Source organism: Pleurotus ostreatus (assembly GCF_014466165.1).
Source record: "Pleurotus ostreatus strain PC9 chromosome Unknown scaffold_4, whole genome shotgun sequence".
NCBI lineage: Eukaryota > Fungi > Basidiomycota > Agaricomycetes > Agaricales > Pleurotaceae > Pleurotus > Pleurotus ostreatus.
Genome location: NW_023503159.1, coordinates 1,561,064 through 1,585,432, shown reverse-complemented (window position 1 = coordinate 1,585,432; position 24,369 = coordinate 1,561,064). Strand labels below are relative to the sequence as shown.

The 24,369-nt window shown below is 49.0% G+C and overlaps 6 protein-coding genes and 1 non-coding gene across 7 annotated transcripts; 4 read left to right on the top strand and 3 right to left on the bottom strand.

Annotated features, from left to right (window-relative positions):
* Positions 1–202: 202 nt before the first annotated feature.
* On the top strand, positions 203–1,181 carry PC9H_006335 (uncharacterized protein; the record flags this gene model as incomplete). The annotated part of the gene is made up of 3 exons (XM_036775885.1): positions 203–369; positions 442–793; positions 855–1,181. The coding sequence occupies 3 exons, from the start codon at positions 203–205 to the stop codon at positions 1,179–1,181; spliced, it is 846 nt and encodes a 281-aa protein (XP_036631904.1).
* A 1,115-nt stretch (positions 1,182–2,296) lies between these two features.
* Positions 2,297–4,834, bottom strand: KAR3 (kinesin-like nuclear fusion protein; the record flags this gene model as incomplete). The annotated part of the gene is made up of 7 exons (XM_036775884.1): positions 2,297–2,347; positions 2,393–2,464; positions 2,518–2,565; positions 2,619–3,080; positions 3,131–3,244; positions 3,291–3,434; positions 3,491–4,834. The coding sequence occupies 7 exons, from the start codon at positions 4,832–4,834 to the stop codon at positions 2,297–2,299; spliced, it is 2,235 nt and encodes a 744-aa protein (XP_036631903.1).
* Positions 4,835–4,964: 130 nt separating this feature from the next.
* PC9H_006333 (uncharacterized protein) lies at positions 4,965–8,511 on the top strand (the record flags this gene model as incomplete). The annotated part of the gene is made up of 6 exons (XM_036775883.1): positions 4,965–6,025; positions 6,668–6,705; positions 7,090–7,563; positions 7,633–8,180; positions 8,226–8,258; positions 8,305–8,511. 6 exons carry the CDS (start codon positions 4,965–4,967, stop codon positions 8,509–8,511), a joined length of 2,361 nt encoding a protein of 786 aa, XP_036631902.1.
* A 78-nt stretch (positions 8,512–8,589) lies between these two features.
* On the bottom strand, positions 8,590–9,813 carry RSM23 (37S ribosomal protein S23 mitochondrial; the record flags this gene model as incomplete). The annotated part of the gene is made up of 6 exons (XM_036775882.1): positions 8,590–8,690; positions 8,743–8,983; positions 9,042–9,186; positions 9,240–9,516; positions 9,566–9,658; positions 9,708–9,813. The coding sequence occupies 6 exons, from the start codon at positions 9,811–9,813 to the stop codon at positions 8,590–8,592; spliced, it is 963 nt and encodes a 320-aa protein (XP_036631901.1).
* Positions 9,814–10,033: 220 nt separating this feature from the next.
* On the top strand, positions 10,034–13,287 carry PC9H_006331 (uncharacterized protein; the record flags this gene model as incomplete). The annotated part of the gene is made up of 6 exons (XM_036775881.1): positions 10,034–10,558; positions 10,614–11,217; positions 11,271–11,555; positions 11,609–12,977; positions 13,036–13,150; positions 13,204–13,287. The coding sequence occupies 6 exons, from the start codon at positions 10,034–10,036 to the stop codon at positions 13,285–13,287; spliced, it is 2,982 nt and encodes a 993-aa protein (XP_036631900.1).
* Positions 13,288–18,060: 4,773 nt separating this feature from the next.
* On the bottom strand, positions 18,061–18,134 carry PC9H_006330. The gene has a single exon. It is a non-coding gene; the product is annotated as a tRNA-Ala (tRNA).
* Positions 18,135–23,499: 5,365 nt separating this feature from the next.
* On the top strand, positions 23,500–24,286 carry PC9H_006329 (uncharacterized protein; the record flags this gene model as incomplete). The annotated part of the gene is made up of 2 exons (XM_036775880.1): positions 23,500–23,535; positions 23,774–24,286. 2 exons carry the CDS (start codon positions 23,500–23,502, stop codon positions 24,284–24,286), a joined length of 549 nt encoding a protein of 182 aa, XP_036631899.1.
* Between the last annotated feature and the right edge of the window lie 83 nt (positions 24,287–24,369).

Sequence of the window (24,369 nt, the reverse complement as noted above, 5' to 3'; positions counted from 1 at the left end):
ATTGAACACAACACAATGTGAATAAAACGGGAAGTAATTACCGCGTGCAATTTCACATCCTTGGTATGGTCGCTTGTCTGATTGATCACGTAACAAACCGATAAATGCCTGCACCGCGAATCGATTTACCTCCTACGTCTTGCCTCCACCTGCCCAAATATCCTTGCAAACCTGCTGGACCAGCTCTTCTAATCGACCTACCATGTCCGACGGAGGATTCAACGCCAACAACGAAGGGTTCCATCAGGTCTTTGTGACTGAACCCTGTCGCCGATGCGACTATAAATTCCATTATCCCGAAGGCACGCCGTGGAACGTTGTTAACGATATGGTCAACAACCATTGGAGTGTATGCCCAGGAAGCATCAGGTATGCCATTAATTTATCAGCTAGGGTGTGTGAATGCGAAATCAATGTACTCACTCTATATTTTTAATTAAGCGCAAGTATGGCAAAATCGCGCCACATGGCCGCCGCCGACCCTAGATACTCTGGGGCGCTTTCGGTGCAGGAGGGTTTGGAGGGAGGTTCTTCAAATGACGAAAATGACGCAGACACCCAAGTCAGGCGCAACCGGAAGAAGAATATGATGGACGAGACCGAGAGGAAAAAGAAGCTTGAGGAGGACCCCTGGGCCCTTGAGGTCACACCCGTCAGTGTACGATGCGGCGCCTGTACGCGGCTCGTAAGCCTCGACAAACGATCGCGATATTATCCTGGGTTGTGGTTGAAGCACCGCGAGAAATGCATGGAAATCAAGCGGCTGGAAGCCCTCGAGCATGAGCAGGGCGATGTGAGTCAACTTCAACTACTCCATTGATCCGTGCCATAGGAGGCCATAACGGAACACGCAGAAACAGGAGTCAACGTCCGGTTCACCTGCAAAAAAGCGATCGAAGGGGAAGGAGGTGCATCATGATTCTGATCTTAATAACGCCCGATCATCGGACTTGAAAGAGAAAGGGGTTCAGGAGAATACTGAAGACCAGACTCAGTCACCGCCTGCCACGGAGGAGACTAGCGAAAGCCGACAGGGTAGCCAACACACTCTCGAAGCGGCGGAGTCGTTTGCCGAGAGTTCAAACCGCTCGGAAGATTTTACAAGCACACGACTCATTGGAAAACGGCGTCGTAGCTCGTCTTCTGGACGCGGGGTCCCCACTGCGGGGGCAGAGACCTAGCACACACCGCTATCATGGGCATCTTGTAAATAATGCGGTCACTGTCACGCAACGGTCAGGTTGAGACTATAGAATCTACCGTAGCGATTAGACTGAGTGGCATACCTTCGCACGTTTGATTGGGTGGCGTGTAATAAATAGACAGCCTTGTCCTGCCCGTGTAACCGTCGGCTATACCTTAGCGAAACACACCTTCTTTCAGCCTCTGGCCACTCGCTGGGCTAACAACTTCGTCCGATTTTGCAAGATTTGATAAGTCCGACGGGACGCGCCCTATACTGCCCTATACCGGGCGAAAAGAGGGTGAAATGAGCCAGGCAGAAACGAGCCGTAAAATGGAGTCCATACCTTCGTGGAGAAATAGATGACCGCATTGTGAAATCACCGTCGAAGATCAATTCTTCTCTCACTCGGGGTGAAGGTTCGGTGAGGTCAATTATTTTTGTGCAATGCGATACATCGGTCTGTATCCAATCACGGCAGTAGACTTGGCTTTCAAAGGATGTATCTTTCTGATGTTCGAGATGAGGTCCTTGTGAATGCACTCGGTAGCTATGACTCTGGTAACGGTGAAGATGAAGTCGGTACAGAGACCGGTCATGGGATACCCGTCAAATGCGGCGCTGGCTATGCCCGCTTCGCTTCTGTTAGCCTTTGTCAATGATAGCCCACATCTTGCCAATCGGCGACGACGACTCACTCAATTGCTTTCTTAATCCGGCCAACAGAAGGTTATATACATTTCGTACGTGGAACACTTGAGGATATTACAGCGGTCGCCACGTCGTTGGCTGACATGAGACGGAGAAGAATTCACGGCTTCTGAGCCTATGGGAATGTGCAAGGGCCAATGCACCGTGGAAGGTGGAGGATGCGGCGCTGTTGAGGGAAGGGGCATCCATAAATTGAGGTTGCACTGGAATATCAAATGCACGACGGAAGGACGGACAGGGCATACAACTGTTTCGATTTAGGATTCTATCTCGTTCCAAGTCTTACGGGAAGTGAAGGAAAATCAATAATATTAACTGGACTCAGTCTGAGGAACGCACACCAGGCACGAGATTTGATTGGTAGGCTTGTGCTAAAATACAAATACGTAATCATGACGGCCTTTATGATGTTCGAACCTGTTTCTTCGCTGTGCCAATTGTCGTGTTGTTGACCTGCAAAGGTGTCAGATATGGGAGGGGTCGCAAAGCAAAACAGACCTTGGTAGCAAATCGCAAAGAAGTGAGGGACTCATTCAAATGAGCTGCGAGGGGAGATAGATTAAGAATCATCTGAAGAGAAATATGTTTTGTTGAGTATGCGGCAAGATGGTGTCAAGACTTACTAGTGTCTTTGAGTTGCCACTCAAAGAATTTTGCAAGAGATACGTCAACTGGGACGGTCATATGAGTGAACCGTGCCACAGGCAAGCGATACGATGGTCACCTTCGAATTTCTGTACGGAATGTGTTTATCTCCTTTTTCTCCCTTTTCCCCAAGGGCAGCAATTACGTCGCCCAGTGCACTCAGACTACGATTGATGCTCTGAGTCTCCTTCAGCCTATCTTTGTCTGCCGCCGTCCCGCTGGCGTTCAGTCGTTCACTGCCAGCGAGATCAACAAGGTTCAGGCTGCCCTCGCTTCGTTCGCCAGTATTGACGTTGTGTCCGCTGATGCGCAGTGTGAACACCGAATGCGATCGAGATGAACGCTCATTCATCAATGTTGCGGCTACGGACCTCCGCGACTGGGCTACGGCAAGCAAGGAGCGAACTTGCGTCGGCGAATGAAGAGGGACAACATTGGCGTCAGTCACTCTGGTGCTATTGGTCTTCGGGTCGTGTTTGATTTCGTGTTTCTTCTTGTCGAATTCACCCTTGCCTAGCAGGTCGTTGATGGTCTCGTTATACTACGGAACCATCAAACAATGTAAGGAAATAACATCAGACGTGTACGCACAATCTCAAGGAATTGCCCTTCCATCTTGTATTCCCAGCCCTTGCGCTTGAGCTCTTCCGCGACTTGGAATACTTGCTCTACTGCACGCGGTATCATGCCGGATGATGTTGCTGTCTAGTGAGGGGTCGGTATAGGTTCAAGCCTTGTTGAGTCGACTTACTGGGCCGCCTTCCATTGTAAATGACTTTCCACTTCCTGTTTGTCCGTAAGCAAATACGCAAACGTTATACCCGTCGGTGCAGCTTTGCGCTAACAGAGATATCTCTTCGAAAACTTCGGCCTGACTTGACTCGGGCTCGAAAACCTTTTTGCAGAGGTAAGTTGATGTCGGAATGCTAAGAAGCGTATGATAAGACTTACACGATCGAAGTTGAAGTTATATACCTCCTTGCGCTCTTGGCCAGTAGCACTCTCACTGGAAGAAGCGACGACAATCTCTTTATGATCGAGACGGTCGGGAAATGCGATGTTCGCTCTCATCTCTTCTTTCAATCGTTCGGCCAAATCAAATCCCGACGATGAGGAATCGGGCGGCGTTTCAGGAGAGGGTAGATCGGAGGGAAGAACAGGTCGAACTCGACAGAACACGCGGATGTTACCCTTGAGCTCTTGGACCATATTATGAAGCTTCCTCCGAGCGGTCTCTGCTTCCATTGTCTCGTGTTTCAACGCATCTATCTCCTTCTGCGAAGCCTCCAGTTTGAGGTTTAGGGAGGAAATGGTGGCGAGATACATGTCGAGTTCTGTTTGGAGAGCCGTCTTTTGCGACTGTAATGCATGATTTTCCGTACCGAGGGCGATGCGAGCGTTTGATTGATGCGAGATAGTCGACTTCAATGTCGACACGGTCTCCCGTTCACGTTCAAGGTCTCCCCGGCAGAGCCTCAAGTCCTCCTGCAATTGTTGGATCTCTCGTTCCCTCTTCTTCACGTCCATTTCCAAGTCCATCAATTCTCGTGCATGGCGCGACTTCATATTGGCTAGCTCGTCCTTCGCCGCAGTCACCTCCCTCTTCAAGTCAAATTCCAAATCCTTGAGCTCTCGGGCATGTCGCTTCTTAAGTGCTTCGATCTCGTCGCTGACGTTGGAGAGCTCGCGCTGCTTGAGTAGTTCCTGGGTCTTGGCATCTTCGAGTTGCTTTCGCAGGAAATTATGGTTGGCCTCGAGGTCGGCAACCTTTGATCTTTCTGCAGCCATGTCTGCTTCAAGCCCTGCTAGCTTATTTCCGTGCATCGACTGCCATGACTCCACCTTATTCGCGATTGCTTGAATCTTCTTGTCGTCTTCAGAGATACATCGAGTGGGTCCAGAAGCCGTACGTATGGGTAGATCTTTACGTGTTGTAGGAGCCTTGGCTGGTTGACGAGTAGACGAGTATAGGCTTCTTGAACTTGAGCTAGTAGGTGGCGCGCTTGTCCCGCGGGTCGTTCGAGAGGTTGTTAGGTTCGGTGCTTGTGGTCTCGTCAGCGGTCGAGACGTTGTGCCATTCAGCCTGGATGTGGTGAGGTTTGTCGCGTTACGAGTTGGCTGAAGGGGTCGACTTTGGTGGCCTCTCCCGATGGCGGGGAGTTTCTTGGGCTGGTCCATCGCCTCTTCGTCGTCCTCGGTGATGGCTTTGCGTTTGAGGCTTGTCATCGTGGACACCATCGACGGACCGGCTACTGGGCGGTCTGGAGAAGAGTGAAGGCGCGGTAAGCGAGACATGTCGTGGTAATCTCGAAAGTCAGCTAGCTCAGGGCCAGTACTGTTTCAACCCAAGTTCGCGTCGATCACGTGACGGCGTGGGCCATTGTGGCAAACCAGCTGTAAGAAAGCGAACTCCCTACTCGAAACGATGCGTGAGTCTACGACAGACTCTGAGATAACGTTATCAGGTTCACTCGACTCATATTTCCCTACTCCGTATCGACTTTCCGACGGCCCCTCTCCTCGCAAACGGCCACGAACTGCTTCTCGAACTCCCTCTCGCCCGCCGTCTCGGGGTCCATCGTCGACACCCTCAGAGGTCAACTATGCCCGAGAAGAATCAACTCTGCGGCTGTTTGATGCGTGGGCCTCTATAGCGGAACGCTACTCTCGCCCCCTAGGCGAGGACGACGAAGTGGATCTTCGCACTGGCAATGTCATCAAGGATCGCGGATTTCTGCGGAGCACCCCTCGCGTGGCCTTCGGGGCTTTCATACCAGATGAACAGGAAGAGCCGGACGAAGATGACTTCGACGAATTGGATGCTTTCGGCGAGGGCAGGCGTATCGGCGGATGGTCGGTGCCACCGGTGAGGACAACGGACCCGGAGGATGCGAGAGAGCTCGAGGAATTTTTAGAGGCTGAACGAGCGAGCAAGATCTATGGAGTAGAAGAGGACGAGGAAGAAGATCATGAGGAAGACGTCAGCGATGGACACGGGAGTGGGGAGGAACAAGAAGTCGAGAATGAGGGGGAAGAACACTACGACTACGAGGAAGAGCTCCGTGACTGGAAGGAGGACGAGGACGAGCAGGAAGCTGAGAGCGTGGAGGGAGAAGAAGCGGACTACGAAGAAGAGGCCGGCGACGAGGTGCAAGAGGCAGAGGTGGTGGAGAACGAAGACGGGGACGGGGAGCAGGGAGAAGGGGATGAGGAAGACCATCTGTCCCGGAATAATGCCATAGCCAGCACATCAAGATTATCAAAACCACAGTCCACCGCATCCTCCAGAAATTCCGCTACAACGTTCCGCAAGACCGACGACGCTTACGACAGCGACGACGAGTTTGGTGCCTATAGAATGGACGAAGCTAGTGCCGTTTACCGCATTTTGGACCATGCGCCTACTCCATATGTTGAAGACGATGACCTCGACGACGATTTGAACGACGACGAATCCGAATACGCCGAACTACCACCATCATCTTCGTCCGTTCCATCTTCTCCAGTAAAGATCCGTCGAAAATACCCAAATATCGACTTTATCGATTTAACTTCCGATGGCCCCGACTCTCCTCCTTCAACGCCGTCTCCTCCAAAACGTCCTACAAAACACCCAACTATAGACTTTATTGATTTATCTTCTGATGACATTCCCAACTCGACCCCTTCGCAAATACGCAAAGAACCGGTCAAAAAACCAGCAAGGCCAGCATTTCTTCAGCTTGCTACGCCTCCTCGTTCTTCTTCTCTCTCCTCCCCTCCTCCTCGAGGTTTATTCCCCAGTAATAGTTCACCGAAGGCTCAACACAAGCAAAAGTATACCAATAGGACCGTCAGCAAGGGCAAGGGAAAGGGCAAGGCTCGGGCATAATTCCACCGTGTATCCATTTCGAACCATGATTTCATCATCCCTCTACATTGTATCCGTTACGGACGCGGAAGATCTATGTATTCTCTGTTGTAGAAACATCTAATACCCACCTTTCGACTGCGCGCGCAGATATATGAATAATCAAGTTTCATGAACATCGGAAGGCGACTCTGAAACTCCTTACTTTTTCGAAGTCCTTGCGTAGACCTTTCTTTGCTCCCAAGCACGAGCTGTGTCACTTCGCATTCGCATTGCAGCCACGGCAACGCGTCAAAATTGCCTTTGAATATCTGTAGTGCGTCACCTCTTGTTTTGGACTCACAAGTTTGTTGAATGTCCTAGGGACTTTCACTCGGTCCTCAACTACTTGAAGGACGAGAATGAAATCCGTATGGCGGATTATCGCAACCATACGCACACAAATGTTTGCCCATTCTTCGAAATTAGCTCTATGATCCTTGTTCTATCTGTCCCAATCGCGGATATGCGGACTAACAGACCAACGATCATTTACCTCAACGATTTACTCAGAAAGTAGGAAGTAAGCGATCTAATCTTATCACTGCAAGCGCCTGAGGCAAGTTTAATTAGGACGCTAACCAGACTCTCATGACGACTTACTAACACGACCCTGCTTTCATCTGGGAGAGGATGTCGATGCTCTCCTCACTTTCCGCAGAGTTGTTAACCAACATCATCAAGCATCTTCCTCAACGTGACATAGCCCACGTCGTCGCAGCATGCAAGAGGTTTCTGGATATCGGACGCCCCATACTCTACCAGAGCACCACCCTGGACAATACCAAGGCGAATTACCACGAGACATTTGCGCTCCTAGCCAAAGACTCTGCCCTCGCCAGACAGTGCACTAACTTAACACTCAAAACCAACACGACCGGCCGTTCGTGGACGGCGTGGCTGGATCACGATGCTTTGGCGCAAATGTCCGGAGTGCGAACACTGGTGTTGCATGGATATCCGTTTGATTCCGCTGAGAGGTTGCATGCATTCGAGCAACTGATCGCAGAACATTGGAGCTCTCTCTCTGTGATCGAAGCATGGTACGATTGGAAGTACCCTAGATTCCCCCACGTGCTCGACAACGCGACCTTCAATGTCAAGGGATTGAAGCGCGTCGTCTGGAAAGAAAAAGGTATATATATATATATATATATAATTGCTCTTTTTCGATCGGTCGCTACTGGTGCTGATATTCATGCAGGATGTTTTCTCTTACAGGGCTTTAACTCCCTCATCCGGAGCTCGCTCGAGACTCTGGAGGAGATCATCTTGCCAAGCGACTTTGACGACTTTGGGTGCGAAGCGGCACTCCCTTTCCTCGCCCTGCGCTTCCCGAAATTGCGTGTGTTTCACATTGGTACATCTGTCGACCCAAGTGAAGTGGAGCTTGATGAACCGCTGGTCGACTTTCTCCGTGCGCATATTGGCATTACCGAATTACGCGTGGGTTACTCGTCCGACGACGAGTGGGCCACTGGCCTGTCAGAGGATAGGATGGTCGGCGATATGCTCCCTGCGTTGAGCTCCCTTGACACTAATGTAGTCAATGCGGCGAGGCTGATGCGCAAGGGGGTTCAGTCGATGAAGACCTCGCTTCGTAGTTTATCCGTGGGTCATGGGCTAGTGCCGTATCCTGAAGAAGACTTCGAGGTGTTCCGGACGGCCTTGGTGTCGTTTGGAGGATTACCCGCCCTGGAGCGATTTAGCTTCAACCCGGGAGAGTCCATGGGCGACCACACAGAAGAGCTGGTAAGTTGGGTAAAGGCAGTGGGGCAGAGCTGTCTGTCTATCAAGGTACTCAGAGGAAACTTGTGGTCGATGCCAATCGTGAGTTTCAGAGCATGTGCGGGGAATACACTCTCAAGCTCCTTAGAATGCCGTGTCGGACATGATTTCTTCTTTCCAAGGCCTCACTCGGCTAGAGCTACCGTTGAGCCTCTTTTCCAATCTGGGACAGAATTGTCAGGAATTCGCGGCGCAGTGTCCAAATCTTGAGAGTGTGGTTACATTTAGAGGAGACATTGTCACTGTTCATCGAGACTCAGATGGTGGACGGGTGACAGTGAGCATCGAGTCGTAAGACCCGTCGGTTGTGCGAGGATGTAAATTAAGCAGCATAAATGCGTGTAATTACACCAGTCACTACTAGCATAGGGCGCTATCGTGGATCGAAGTTTGAGAGGAGACCTTTCCAGACAAATTCCCTTGGGTTGCCGCTCGACTCTGAGTATTTCGCCAGGAAAAGCTCGTCGCTCACAGCTATCAAAGTATTGTCAGCACACAGAGATGGGTATATCAACAAGGTACCCACGAGAATCAAAGGCTCCGCCCGACTTCCAGTGCTCGAAAATCGAGGCAGCCTCGTCAAGCGACAGTTGAGAGGGAACGGCGAATGGTTTTAAGCCTTTCGTGTATTGACGGACTGTCTCGGACCGTTTCGCGTATGGACTAACGGGTTGCCCGTGTGGTATTCCAAGGGCGGTGCGAAGTTCCAGAGGCGGTCGCCAGCTGGGGTCAGAGTCGGTTATAGCGCCAACGACTGTGCCTCGGGCCTTGGCATGGATGGCGCTGTTGAGCAAGGGAGTGGTGTGAAGAAAGGGCGGTGCTTACGAGAGTGCGTTTTCCACTGGCGTATTCCATGAGCAACCTTGGAAGGGACAGGTGGTAGGGGCGTATTGAGTTGAAGTGGGGATCCCGATAGCGCGACGTACAGTAAAGAGCCTGGAAGTCATCGATGGCTAGGAGAACGGGGTAACTGCAATAGTTTCCGTAAACCCAATGTCGTTGAGAAGGTGTTGGCGGACTTACTCGGTCTGGGTCCCGATTTTGTGGAACAAGGCGTCGAGAATGGCTGGGCTAGAGGATTGTTCGTCCAATCCGACCTGGATGAACTTGGGCAAAGGAGTTCCGGCAGGTATCATTGCTTTTTCGAGAACGACGTCTTGCGATGTCGTGAGGTTTTGCAGCAGCGTCGAGTTTGCCACAAGGAAGCGCTTTAGGGCCTGAGAGGACGCCTTGGGCTGTAGATATGTGCGTGAACGGAGGTCGTATGTATACGGCGTCGTCGAATCCACCAGACGCGCAGCTGGACAGAGTGTTAATCTCAGTTTTTTTGGCTGTTTGAGAGCGGGCACCTTTGGGTATATACAGCGTCAGCCAGTCCTTCTGTGCGCAGTATTCCACTGCTTGCTTCAGCAACATCGACTTTCCACACCCACTAGGTCCAGCTGCAGTCGCCGTTAGCCCCATTCCAGAAACAGGAAAAACGCGACCTACTCAGAACAAGTCTGCTCCCAGCGCTGGACTCTTCCACTTCTTTGATCAGTGCCAATGTGGCCTGTCGAACCACCGCGAACGGCTTCGAGGAAAGTCGGCGGAGCATGGCGCGTTGTTTTCTAATGAGTGTTCCGTGTTCGGGAGGCTGTTTCCGCCACCGACCCCTAGAGCCCCTGAGTGCTTGGACACGAGCACGTGATCGGCGCGAGGGCTTGTTGATTGACCAACAAGGTTCAAGTTGGCCACATCGAGCCTGGCGATTCAATCACCTTTTGTATTTTCTCTCCGGCGACACCCCCGCCAGGCCCACCGAAACCTCTCTCCAAATGCACAGGCTGCACAAAAAGCGACAGCCCGACTTCGACCTCAGCATTCATGGCGATGAGCTCGAGCAGGGCAGGATACTATTGGAACACACTTTGCAGCACGCCGACCTCTCCTTCCACTTGTCATCTACGCCGGACACAGCGTCTCAAGGCGACCGAGAGTCGCTCGAATATCCCAGACACGCATCAGAGCCCGTCGCCCTCCGTGACTTTGCATCGTTTGAACAGAGGTCCAGGATATACTTTGACGAGGAAGGCGAGCATAGCCCCATTCACCCTTGGTCTTATCGAACGGCGGACGATGAAGAGGGCGTTAATCCGTACGGTGGAGAGACGATGTCGACGGCGGCCCACCATGCAAGCAATCTCACCCTCGGTGCTGGACTTGGTGGTCGAGGTTACCGACACGACATTAGCATGAGTGGCGCGGAGTACGACCCAGATCGACCATTACGGGACATTTTACCCGCCGTTGCTAGTCATATCAGTGCATTCGGCCACGAGACATCGCGCTCGCGGTATCCTGTGAGTCTTGAATTTGCATTCGACGTTCATAGGTTTTATCGGTGCTTCTTTGCAGGGAATGGGGAGCGTTGACGCCGATCCCGTGGTAATTGATGACACGGCAGAACTCGATCGCCTACTTCAGTCAGGGCATGCTGCGACGCCGCGATCTGCGCACGTTAGCTCTCGCGCACCGTCAGAATGCCCCTCAGATACAGAATCTGTGACTAGTCGTCCAAAGCTCTCGGAGGCTCTCCGCAGAGTGTCCTTTTCCCCCAGACGCCCTCGCACCGTGCAAGGCAACATATCTCCATCCCATTCCGTTGACTCAAATCAGAAACATTCCCCAATGAAACCTTCTCATCGACCCCCTTCCCGCGTTCCCCCATCACCCTTTGCGTCCCGACAACGCAAATCACCGCACACTTCCAGAACGAATTCCCAAGCGAAAACGCCTCTAATCAACGTCGTCGGTGCTTCCCCCGGACCCACACGCCCCAGCCCTCGAAGGCCAGTAACGCGTGACACGAGCAACGTACTCAATTCTAGTCGCGTCTCTGAACGAGGGAAGATGTACCTACCTGACGTAACTGGTATAACGAACGCAGTCGAGTCTCCAGCTCGTCCACACATGTCTTACTATCGCTATGAAGGTGATGGCAAGCCTCGTGAGGTAGATGGTATGTCTTACCGCTGCATCTACTCGCCCTTCTCTCATCCATGCTTTCACTAGTGTACTTCATCACCGCCCTGAACGAAGTTCAAGCCAAACTCTATAGATTGGACGAAGAGAATGGCATCTCGCGTAGAAGGGTCAGAGAACTAGAGATGGAATTGGAGGTTTGCAAGCGGGAAGTTGCCAGAGAGCGGACACGAGTCTTGGAAAGGGAGGAGATGCTTGTACAGCACAAGGTTGAGTCGGAGCGGAGACAGGCGAAAGATAAGGGGAAACAAAGGGAACAAGACGATCTTGAAGTTGTCGAACGGCGTTACAGGGAAGCGGTAGAAGAGAAGAAAGGTAGCTATGTTGACTTCTCTCATATCTCTTGCGTTGACTCCTCTGATCCACAGCACTCGAATCTCTCATATCGACGTTGCGTTCTCATCTTACACGGCTGACCAGCGAACTTGCCGACCACAAGCAAATCCTAACCGAGCTACGAGAGATGCGCGAGGCTGATACACGCGCTATGCAGGACAAAGGTAGTGAAATCGAGCATCTTAAGCAAGAGGTCGAGCGCCTGGCTGGCGAGGTTGAAGTCCTTCGGGGCGTGGTGGAGGAAGGGCTGAAAGAAAGGAGAGAGAGCGGGCGGAGCCGGATCCTTGCAGAAGGCGAATCGATGCATGAAGATGGCGACCCTCCTGTGGAACAGGAAGAGACACATACTTCTCGCGGAGACGATGACAACGACCGGACATCCATCATGGGGCCATCCCGCGCAAATCCTCTGGACAGGACCATCCGCACTGATCACGCTACTGCGGGCACATCGAGTCTGGGTGCCTCTGCCTCGACCCCCTTCATAACCGATGAGGTACTTCAGCAAATATCGATGGAAATAGAGGAGCGGCGGTCTGAGCGCTCTCGTACGTCGGTATCCTCTTCCGACGACTCGCCTTCACATGGCTCCCTTCGCAAGTCCATTTCGGAAAGGCACTCTCAAATCCACTCGGGTATTCACTCGCATCCTCCCTCGCCCTCCCCTATGGGCAGGAGCGGCAGTATGCTTCTCGGACTCGACGGCGATGATTCAGAGCTAGATGAACCGACGTCCCCTCCAAGAATCAGAAACCCAGATATCTTGGAAGCGCGCCGAAGCACGCCGATGCCCAACCCTCGCACAAGCACTCTCCTTGAGGTCGACGAGGATGAATCAGAACCAGATGAACCAGTGTCCCCTCCAAGAATCAGAAATCTAGAAGTCTTGGAAGCGCCCCGAAGCACGCCAATGCCAAATCTCTGTACAAGCACTCAACCCTCACGATCCGCCGCCCCGACTCCAGCGCACGCCATCCGCTCTAGAACGCCACCAACAGAAGAAGAGACACCTTTCCCCCAGATACGTGGGGAACGGATGGAGCGCCTGTTCTTCTCTGCTCCTGTGCACAACGCCAAGACGTGTACGATGTGTCGCCGCGAGGGGCGAAGAGTGAATGGGCATGTACACGAAGAGCGGCCCCCATCACCGCTGTGGTCAATTCGTCCGAGGGTTCGGGAGCGCAGAATGGACGAATCTGACGAAGATGAAGGGTTCGAAGAAGGAGAGGAGGAGGAGCCTCGTCGTAGAGTCGATGCCAGCGGCAAGGCACCCGCTGCACATGGCCAGCCCTCCGCCCCTCAACGACAGCGCCCAGAAACGTCCAAGAATCCTTTGCCTCCTCAGACTACACTTACACAGGTCATCAGAGAACTAGAAGACGACTTTACGCATTACAAAAGGTGCCTCTGGCTGCCACGTATCGCGTAAACGCTCGTTGCTGACCTTTCCTTCGCACAGTATCTATGTCGAACTTGCTGACCAGTACAAGGACATGGACCCGGTGTCGAATGTGCGCAAGCGAAACATGCTAGCGCAGCACTTGCATGAAGTTGTGGATACTATGGAGCAGAAGGTCCGTGTTTACCATTGCTTCACTCTGATACAAGCGATGAATCGAGCTATTAGGGAGACCAGATTGCGAAACTATATAGTTTGTTGACATTCAAAGATACACCGGCTACGGGGGCGCAGCTACGGAGGAGGTCGTAGGACATGCGGGACTTGACTTCACCCTTATTGAGGGCGTCTATGTCTTGACTCTTGCAGTTCATTTACATTTGTTATCTTTTCACAGACAGCATTGCGTCATAACTTGTAGATATCAGCGAAACTTCTGCTGCCCACAGCCGGCTCGCATTTATGTACGATAGACGATTGGACTAAGACCCTGGGCAGCGTGAGCGGCGAGTGGGTGGAAATATGACTATAGTGTCATCTAAAGCCTCCAATTTGGTGCAAGCGCAAAATTGGCCAGCGAACGGTTGGCCGGGGAAGCTGGCTGCGGAAAAAATAGTACCTTGGGCGGGGACCTGAAAACCGCTTGAAAACTGCGCAAAAATACATCATATTGTAATATATGAAACAAAATATTAGACATAATATTGACCAGTTGTAAGCCAACTTATTCAGCACCCAGTTTTTGACATGCACTGCGAGCATCAACCTAAATACTCACCCGTGATACAAGGATGATATAGGGAGGAGTATTAAAATAGTACAAGTTTCAGGCCCGTGACTTCGTCATGAATGCATATTATGTGGAATATGAGTACAGAATACATACAGGAGTTACATGATGTGCTATCTATGTACAGAGGTGTTAGTCAATAATTACTTCAGGATAAACTATATTATTTGTTTTAGATTCCTCTGATCTCTGATCTCTGATCCCAGATAGCTTTGATACTGTGAACAGATGTAGCCCGGGATATAGCAACATATAGTTGCCAATGTGTAAAGACTGGAGTACGGAAGTCAAGACCCACATGAGCAACAGACTGTCCTTGTGATTTGTTGATTGACATAGCAAAACAGAGTCAGACTGGAAACTGGCGTCAAGAGAATCAAAAAGGCACTTGAGTGTCAGAGGGAATAATGCTGATCCAAGGAATAAAAATTGTTTCACCACAATGATCTCCAGTGATTAACCACACTTCCAGAACACAATTTTGACATCGGGTCAGAATGCCGCAAGATCCATTGCAAACACCATGTTCTGGATTGAGATTGCGCAAGATCATGATAGGGCACCCTACTTTAAGTGCAAGTTTGTGAAGTGGCAGGCCAGAGCAGTTGATTGAGTTGAGATACTCAACTGGATATATGAGATATTCAGGTTGCCCTTCATCTGCAGACTGTATAACTGTAAGGGGACACTCCTATTTTCTCCTATTCCCCCTGTCCCGCCCCCTTCCTCCTCGTTCCTTTCCCCTTTCCTTCATCCCCTTTCCTTTCCTTTTGTCCCCTTACCTTTCCGCTTCCCTTCCGTTCACTCCCTTCGCATCCGAGCCCCGTCCGGTGACTCCGAAGTCTTCCCGCACTTCAGACTCGCCTCGGACTTGCTCGGACGCTTCAGACTCGCCTCGGACTCGCTCGGACGCTTCAGACTCGCTCGGACTCGTAGATACACTTCGGGGCTCGTCCGGGCTACCTCTATCCTCCTTTCCCACTTCATTACTCCTTGTCCCCACTTCCCCAGGTCGCTGGCACGACTCCTGTACATTCCCCTTCCACTTCATTATCACATGCCCCCTCGTACCTTGTGATATTCGTTCGTACCTGTGGCTGGTGTACTGTACAGTTACCCTTCATTCCTCCCACGCTACTACAGTATATACTTCGCTTCCTAGCATGGAGAATCCCCATCCTGTTCTCTTTGGATTCTCCCTCTGCTAGGTGAGCAGCTCTCTCATGTATTGTAGTTAGTCTTATTCATTTCTTTGGATTCTCCCTCTGCTAGGCTTGCACTGTGCGGCTATCTTGAGGTTGCCCTTACAATAACTGCATCTGCACTGTGAAAAACATGTTCTCTTCCATGAAGCCTTGAGAGAATCTTTGCATTTATTGTGTCAACATCATCATTGCGACTGGCAAGAATGGTGCGCTCAGCAAAATATTGATCATTGGGAGGGGGCTGGGAGTTGATTCCCGGATAAATGGTAGCAATCAGAGAGTCTTCAGTATTCTGTGGACATTTGAAAGACTCAGGAAGTTGGATGGTACTATCTGGATTTGTATGCTGTCCTTGTCCAACATCCAATTGCCACTGTGCAAAGTCTTGCTCATGAGGAAGAGCTGTATTTAAGCACATGTTTTGTGTTAACTTCAAAACTTTGATATGGGCCCACAATCTTGACCTTTGCATGCATGCTCCAACAATATCAGCTCTGCCCCCTTTGATAATGACTGGTAGGATCTGTTTAAAGTCCCCACCAAAGACAACAGTAAGGTCACCAAAGGGCTGCTCAGAGTTTCACACATCTTGGAAAGTCCTGTCCACAGCTTCATGAATGTGGCGATGTTGCATAGGTGCCTCATCCCAAATAACCAAATCTGTGGCCTGCAGAAATTCTGCCAGATTGTCATTATGCTTAATGCCACAGTGTGATGCTTCATGTATTTGAATTTGAATTTTGAAGGTAGTATGTGCTGTACACCCCCCTGGCAGTAGAAGTGATGCAATGCCAGATGATGCAACACACAGTACAATCTTGCCTTGGCCACGCAGGAAATGACACAGAGTGTTATAGAAATAGGTCTTCCCAGTTCCACCAGGGCCATGAAGGGAAAATGTCTGTCCAGACTTTGTTTCAACAGCATGGCAAATCTCATTAAAGGCAGAGTGTTGACCTAGGTTGAGATTTGCAATGTGCTCATCTGCTAACTGGTGCTATTCTATTGGATCATAGTTTCACTGCTCTGCAATAAGTTGATTTCCAAAATCAGCAGCCCAATTATGCTGTGGTTGTGGCATTCCAGGACAGTCTGCCAATGACTTGTTCATTTGCAGAAGAATTCCCTTAATTAGGTAAAGGCCATAATCATAGACCTCCTCCTCTGTAGGATCATCTTGAACATTGGAAATGCGTAGCCTATGCCAAAGGTCATCACAAAATTTGTGTTGGAAGTCAGCCCACAACTGTATAGGATTGGATGGTGAACATTCACGTAAAATTGTAGCAAATAGATCTTGGAGTTGATGGCCAGTTGCCATGTCTCCTGCCTCTTGTAAGCATTGCTTCCATTCACTGTCATCCTCAAGTAGGCCACGTTTCAGGCATGCCTCATGATAGCTTGCACATGGAACATTTGATCCAGGGATAGTCCTGAGCTCTGCAAATGATCTGGCACCTTTGACAACAGATAAAAGAGTATGGAGATAAAAGTGCTCTCCAGCAGTGGGATGGCAGTAATACATTCTGCCAATAGCATCCCCTCTTTGACGTGGCTTCCATTTTCTAGTGTTCTTTTGATAGACAAATTTGGATGGAAAGTCTGGATATAGTACATCCCTTGCCTCTGGGTACTCTTCATTGGCTTTGAAGTAAGCTGTTAGAGTAGTAGCTTGACCACCCCGTGTATTAATTACTTGCTGAACATTTTCTGCTTCATCCCATGTACCAATCTGATTGTTCTCAGTGTGAACCTGTAAGCATATCACTGCTGGCTTCTCCTCATGCATCCAAAAGTGCATCAAACACCATGTAGCTTCACATGCACCAACAAAGCGTGAATCAAGATACATTTTAACTTCATCCTGGCAATTGTGGAACTCCAGTGTTGTGCGGTCATGGCCTTTGCAAACATATTTGTAAATGTATTTGATTGCTTTAATGGAAGCAATACATTCAACATTAATGTGACATCAGTATTTCCAGAGAAGGTAAGGGCAATATGGAACCACCCATTGATTGTCAACTTCTTTTCCTCCAACTATATGAGTGCCACGATTTGCTCTACATCTCAGCACTGAGTAAGAGTCAACATTAATTGTGGTTTGATCATGGTATGGTTTGGGAAATGATTTTGAGCAACCTTTGGATGGCTCCTTTACACATGCAGCTGTGATGCTTCCAGTACAGGGAGTATGCACCATAAAGTGTTTGACCAACTCAAGAAGCTCAGGGTTGTCTTCGGGAAACTCAGCAGAAATGAGGCTGTCTACATCTTCAGGAGTTTGCAGTTTAGAATCAGGGTGGAGGAAAATGATAATATGCATATGAGGAAGCCCACGTTTCTGGAACTCAATGGTGTGCACTCTTGCAACTGTTTTTCCCAAAATGCCATTGGTTATAATGTCATGAATGATTGCTCTGATTTTGGCATGGCAAACACAGGCAATAAGATCAGGTTGATCATGAGGCTGTTGACCATGAAGCAAAGCTTCTGTGATTTCTGGCCACTTGGGGTTTGCAGTAACAGTGATGAAAAGATCTGCTCCTCCAAAATGATGGTTGATTGCCAAAGCATCCTGACAATTTTGAATCATGTTCCATGTACTTCCAATAAATGATGAAGGAAGAATGGTATGTTGACCAATGTTTGCTTCATTGGCAAGTGCATCTGTAGCAACCACATCCATTAATCCTTGAAGATTGTCAGCACGCAAAGTCCTCTGATTGAGTGTAACCCATAGCAATCTTGACTGCTCTGTAGAAGCCCATGAATCAACTACCCATTCCTGAAAAAGCTTTCCAGATGGCAGATTATACCGTCTTTGGTCACAACTATTGTCATAGCGAAGTGTAATACGGCACTGTTGATCAGGTGGCATATTCCGAGTCACCTCATATGCCTGTTTATAAAGTTGTACCCCAGGATGATGACGGTGAAGCATATCCTGAAGTATTGACATTATGTTACAGTTGAGTTGATTATTCAATGGATGCTGCATGCAGTAGTTAAGAGCCTCCGCTGGGTCATGAATATAAAGTTGAGCATATTGTGGTACTTGTCCTTGGTAAAATCAGGGGCAAGAAAAGATGGCCAGACAAGGGTTTGAACCAAGGACCTTCTGGTTGCTTTCCAGACGGTCTAACCATCTGAGCTATCCGGCCTTAGTGTAAGGGGACACTCCTATTTTCTCTCCTTTCCTTCATTCCATGGACTCTTACCTACATTCCCTTCATTCCCCTTTGTTCCTTTTCGCTCCCTTTCCTTTCCACTTCCTTTCCACCCACTCCTTTCGCATCCGAGCTGTGTCCGGTGACTCCGGAGTCTTCCCACACTTCGGACACTTCGGACTTGCTCGGACTCGTCTATACTCTTCGGGGCTCGTCCGGGTTACCTCTATCCTTTTCCCCCACTTCATTACTCTTCGCCCTTACTTCCCCAAGTCGCTGGCACGACTCCTGTGCATTTACCCTCCACTTCATTATCACATGTTTCCTTGTACCTTGTGATATTTGTTCGGACTTGTGGCTGGTGTACTGTACAGTTATCCTGCATTCCTCTCACGCTACTACAGTATATACTTTGCTTCCTAGCATGGAGAATCCTTATCCTGTTCTCTTTGGATTCTCCCTCTGCTAGGTGAGCAGCCCTCTCATGTACTGTAGTTAGTCTTATTCATTATCTTTGGATTCTCCCTCTGCTAGGCTTGCACTGTGCGGCCATCTTGAGGTTGCCCTTACACTTAGTTCATGGCTGCACAACATTGAATATGTTCTCCCTTTCACATGACCACCCAACCATTCAATCAATACTGGCCGGGCTCATGCCCCCTTCCAGTCCACTCAAATGGTGATCATGTGCCAGATTACATCATTCCCAACAGTCCTTGCTCTGGAAGCAAGGCCCCCACACGATGTATTAATTGACCTTGAATCTTGAACATATAAGGCCCACCACCATGACGATTTACTGACTCATCTATCTTGCAACACAAAGATGACATTGCCAAAGCATTATTGTAACATTGTATATTCTCACGAAAATGCTTGGAGATAGGATCACCATCCCTTAACAAACTCAAAAGTTCAATAGGGGGCACTTCAAGATTTGCAAGTTCAATCTTCCCCTGAAAGCAACACATGCCAAATTTATGGTTGACTCTGGTAGAGCCAGATAGCTTCTCATCCTTCCAGTGAAGGGCATGACAATGATTACACAAAATATCCATTTCCCCCAATGTATGCACAGGCCATTGGTCAGAAAAGGGCTGTCATGCCAAATGTATTGGTGCAGCCCTAATTCTCTGTGGCTGGCCTTGTGCAGGGGGTAAAGGTAGTGCTGGAGGAACCACCAGTGAATTATTCTGCTCCTCCAGCTGCTGTGGTTGTGGTGGTAGCTGTGGTGTATTTGATGGGAGAATAGGAGGAAATGCAGATGGCTGAGGTGGTGGACTACTCTGCCGATGCTGCCGTCCATAACCACAGCCATGACCATGACCACGACCACGACCACGACCACGACTATGACCACGTGCAGGCAACAGTGGAGGTAAATTTGCCAGCTGTTGAGCAAGTGCTGGTGGCAAATGCTGATATAGCTGTGCTGGTGGCAAAGGAGGCACAGAGCCAAATACATCATGTTGATGTTCCACCACCGGAGACACAGGTGGCTGAGCCATGCCCCTCAAGTTAAGGGGCAACAATGGGGCTCTGTCAGGAGTCCAACAATGTTCAGAACTCTCAAGAGTGCGTCCTTCACGCTCATGGCATTGAGCAGAGACACGTGCTTGCTCTGGAGTGCGAGGTGGAGTCTGAGAGATGTTCCTAACAGATGTGTTAATTGAATCCAAACACCAAAGTGTGAAATCACATACATTATTCAAGTTGAATAAAAACTCAAATACTAAGATAATAGGATTGAGACAGAGATTGATTAATATCAACTACTTTCCCAAATAGTAGCCTAAGCCCAGCTGGAAGTAATCCTGATGCGAGGAAGTTCATCGAAAAATTAGAAAATTAGAAGATTCTGTTATGCAATATACATATATAGCAATACTCACATTTGAACTCCCAACACCTCAAGTTCACTCAAGAGAACTGGGTTGATGGCAGAAAGGACTGAGGCAAGGGAAAGGAGTAGTAGAAGAAAGAAATCAATACTATATTATAGAACAGCTTTGTACCAATACTCACCTTTTCAGAGTATACAAAATCCATTCAGAAATGCGTAAAATCAATGCAGAAAGAGCTGAAAGCAAGTAAAAAGGGCAAAATAGGGGTCAAATAATCAGTACAATTTTGTAGCAATACTCACCTTCTCAAAACTCAAAAAATGCGAAAAATAGCCTCAAAATAGGGCAGAATAAGAGAGGAATGCCTGAAGTACTATATTTAGTCAATTCTCAGGCTAACCTGAAGTATAAATGGGGGAAATACCTTTACAACACCAAAATAATCCAATAATCCACCTTCCTGGTAGTGAGAAGGAGAAGAGGAACCCAAAGAAAGAGAGGAAGGCCAGGGGAAGCAGTGAAACAGATGAGGCAGCAATTTGTCCATGTTTGGTCCAAGAACCGTTGCAAAGTCAAAGTCAAGCGCTGAAACAGGTGCTGCTTTTTGATTACATAACATTAAACTTGATTACATAACATTTTGGGCCTTTATGTTTTAATAATATAGATTACCATATTGCTAGCCATTAAATTGTGGGAATACAACAAATATAAGCAAAAAAAATCAAAATATCCCAACAGAGTAAACATTCAGTAATATCTAAGTAATTACATCAGGGATATGTGAGATAATATTTAAAATAATTTCTTCATTTCTCTGCAATCAATATATTGAAGATATCCTGTAAGGCATTGAGAATATATTCAGCAATGTAAGTCACAATTTAATCAGGCCATGAGGCTCAGTGATATCTGGATGGAGCACCTGACGGTTCACCACGTCTCCATGTGACGCCCACGTGGTGCCATGTGGTCAAGTGGTTGTCACGTGGTCTTCACGTGGTATTTATGTGATCAGAAAGTGGATTTCGGTTTGGCAGAAATGGCTGGAAAATACCACTTTTTGACCACTTTTTGCCACTATTTTACCATGTGAACACCAGAGGACAAAAGTGGGCAAGTGGTATTCATGTGGTAGCCATGTGGTACTTATATGAATTTCCATGTGGATACCACTTTAATACCATGTGGGTGCCACATATGGCAAATAGTGATATTCATCTGGTATAAATGTGGTTGCCATATGGGCAAAATGTGGATTTCAGTAGTTTAACTGATTTTATGGAGTATATAAATACTCCTATTATTTTTTATGATCTTCTATGAGCACCTGACGATCCACCACATCTTCGGTTGGACCCCAGGTGGAACCAGGTGGGTGGGTGGCATTCATCTGGTGTTCACCTGGACTCACCTGGCATTCAAGTGGCAAAAAGGTGGATTTTGGTTTGGCTGTAATGGCCCAGAAATGCCACTTTTTTACCACTTTTGGCCACTTTTTTACCAGGTGGACACTAGGTGAGCCATACTGGATGAGTGGTATCCATGTGATGTCCATGTGGTATTCACTTGAATTTCCACCTGAACACCACATGAATGCCACCCATATACCAGGTAGACAAAGTGCTAGTATTGAGGTGGGGTTCATCTGGCATTCATGTGGACATCACATGGCAATGTCATTGCCAATATGTTATTTTGTAGTGCTGTTATGATTTTATCTTATTTTATTGTATTTTCTATGATTTTCTATGAATTTTTAGCAATTTATTTGAGTTTCTTTGGCATTTTCTGGTGTAATTTCCGCTTTGGGACAGCCAGAAATGGATTAGCAACAGTTATCTAAAGATAAGTCATTTTCCTCAGACGGGCGCTTATTTGGCGCTTATTGACGATTATTAATATTCTTTTTCTTTTTCTTTTCTTTTTCTTTTTCTTTTTGTGAACGGGCGCCTATTTTCGGCAATCAGCGCGACGCCACGCGCATGTGACTGCTGTGCCACGCTGGCACACGACGCCTCTTCTTCTCAACCACCACCATCCCCAATCCCCCTGCCTTCCCCCCAACAACCCACCACAGCAATATGCCCCCATGCAAGCCCACTTCGACGCAGTGCAAGAACAAGGAGGAGGGGACCACAATGTGAGTGTGTCCCCTAGTTTTTTCTTTTTTTTTTCACTGACACTGCCCCCACTTGTGTCCCATGCCCTATGCCCACGTCCCCCACTTCCCCATTTCCAACACCCACCCATGCCTTTGCCCTTGCCCGGACGCTCAACGCCCCCCACGCATCCCCACACCCCCGTTTTCAATGACGACAACGACGATGCCCCCCACACATCTCCACACCCCCCGTTCTCAATGTCGCCAACGACAACGCACCCCCGCACGCCGTTCTCGATGACGATGCACCCCACGTATCCCCACACCCCCGTTCTCGATGACGATGCACGCCCGCACCCCGTTCTCGACGACGACGCACCCCACGTATCCCCACACCCCCGTTCTCGACGTCGCCAATGATGACGCATCCCCACACACCCCGTTCTCGACGTCGCCAACGATGATGCACGCCCGCACCCCATTCTCGACGACGCCCCCCACGCACGCACGCCCGCACCCTTACACCTCACCCCTACCCCCTGTCTACCCCTGGCCCCTGGTCATCAACATGTAACCCTGATCCCCCCTTGGCCCCCATCCACAGGGCTTCTACCAAGCCCAGGTCCACCAGGTCTGCAACCAAGGCCATGCAGCGGGAGCTCATGTGAGTTTGTCATTGCCAGTAGTGTACCAGTAGTCAGTAGTCATACATCATGAGTAGTAAATAGAATAAATATAAATAAATCCTTTTAAATCTCAAATAAATTAACAATCAATTAACAAACCTTGTCTGATAGTGTGGACATCCCTGTAACCAAGAAGAAACAAACCAAGGCTAAGAAGAACAAGAATATGTGAGTTACTGCCTGTATCCCTCTGTTTGCTTATGCTCATTGTCTGTAGCACCTCTGCCGACCGTGATGCAGCTGATGAAGAAGCTAGTGAGACTATGGTAGAGAATTTGACTGCGTAAGTCTTTGCTTGTCATTATTTGTGATTGTACAACTCATCTTTTCGCACCAGTACTGCTAGGACACTGTTAAACTTTGGGCTATTATAGTCTGATCAGAAGCTTGTAGAAGCGTCCTAATACACTCTAATTGCCTTGGTAACAATCACTAATGATGTTGATGCAATCAATCAATAATATGTAATGATTTGCGCTCTATTGACTCTTTGTGTCTATTACTCTAGACATGTATGGAAAATGACCATCCCAGGTTCCCACGGGTACTGTTCTGCGCGAGGCGTAAATATAGGTGTCCACTAAATCGCGTCCGAATTTGATTAGCTCCGGAGCAGCTTGGGGACATGCCAGACATCATTCTAATGGTGGCTCCATGTTTCATTTTTGCTGCTTTTGCTTCCCTGCTGAGACCGAGGCGTTCCGGTGCCTGTTCCGGCCGTCACAATGGAGGTCAACAGACCTACTAATGGGGCGCTGAACGTGGGAACGTTGCATTGACCATGGGAGTCGTGCGCTTGTAATGTATGTACAGATTGCTAAACAGTGCTTGCGCACTTTTAGCAATCCTGTCAACACCAGTCATCCCATGATGACCTGGGTCGTCCCAATGCGTGTTGGCAGTGTCTGTGGGTGGTCCCCAATGCATGGGAACCGGGCGCTTGGTATAGCGCAACTTTGTTACACATTTGTAAAACAAGTGTGCACATCATTTCAACAGACACTTCAGGAGAGTGGTGCTCCGCTTGCACCACCTGCTCGTCGAGTTGGGACTGGAGTCACCTTGGCTCCAATCACTCCGAGTATCACCACGTCTCGCATCAGGCGTGAAGAGCCAGAGGACATACCCCAGATCGCCAGCAAAGATAAAGGCAAAGGTAGAGACCTCACTAACTTGGGCTCATCAGACACAGAGGAGATAGATGAAGGAGAAGACGACGAGGCTGAGAAGTCTGATGAAGAGGGCAACAAGGAGAAAGATGCTGATGCTGGTAGCAATGGCGATGAAGATGGTGAGCCGAAGAAGACTGACGATGAGGACGACGATGAGGACGATTCCACTGAGGTGCCCATGCATGCTGACTTTGTTGAAGTGATGTGCACACTTGTTGTACAAATGTATAACAAAGTTGCGCTATACCAAGCGCCCGGTTCCCACGCATTGGGGACCACCCATAGACACTGCCAACACCCATTGGGACGACCCAGGTCATCATGGGATGACTGGTGTTGACAGCATTGCTAAAAGTGCGCAAGCACTGTTTAGCAATCTGTACATACATTACAAGCGCACGACTCCCACGGTCAATGCAACGT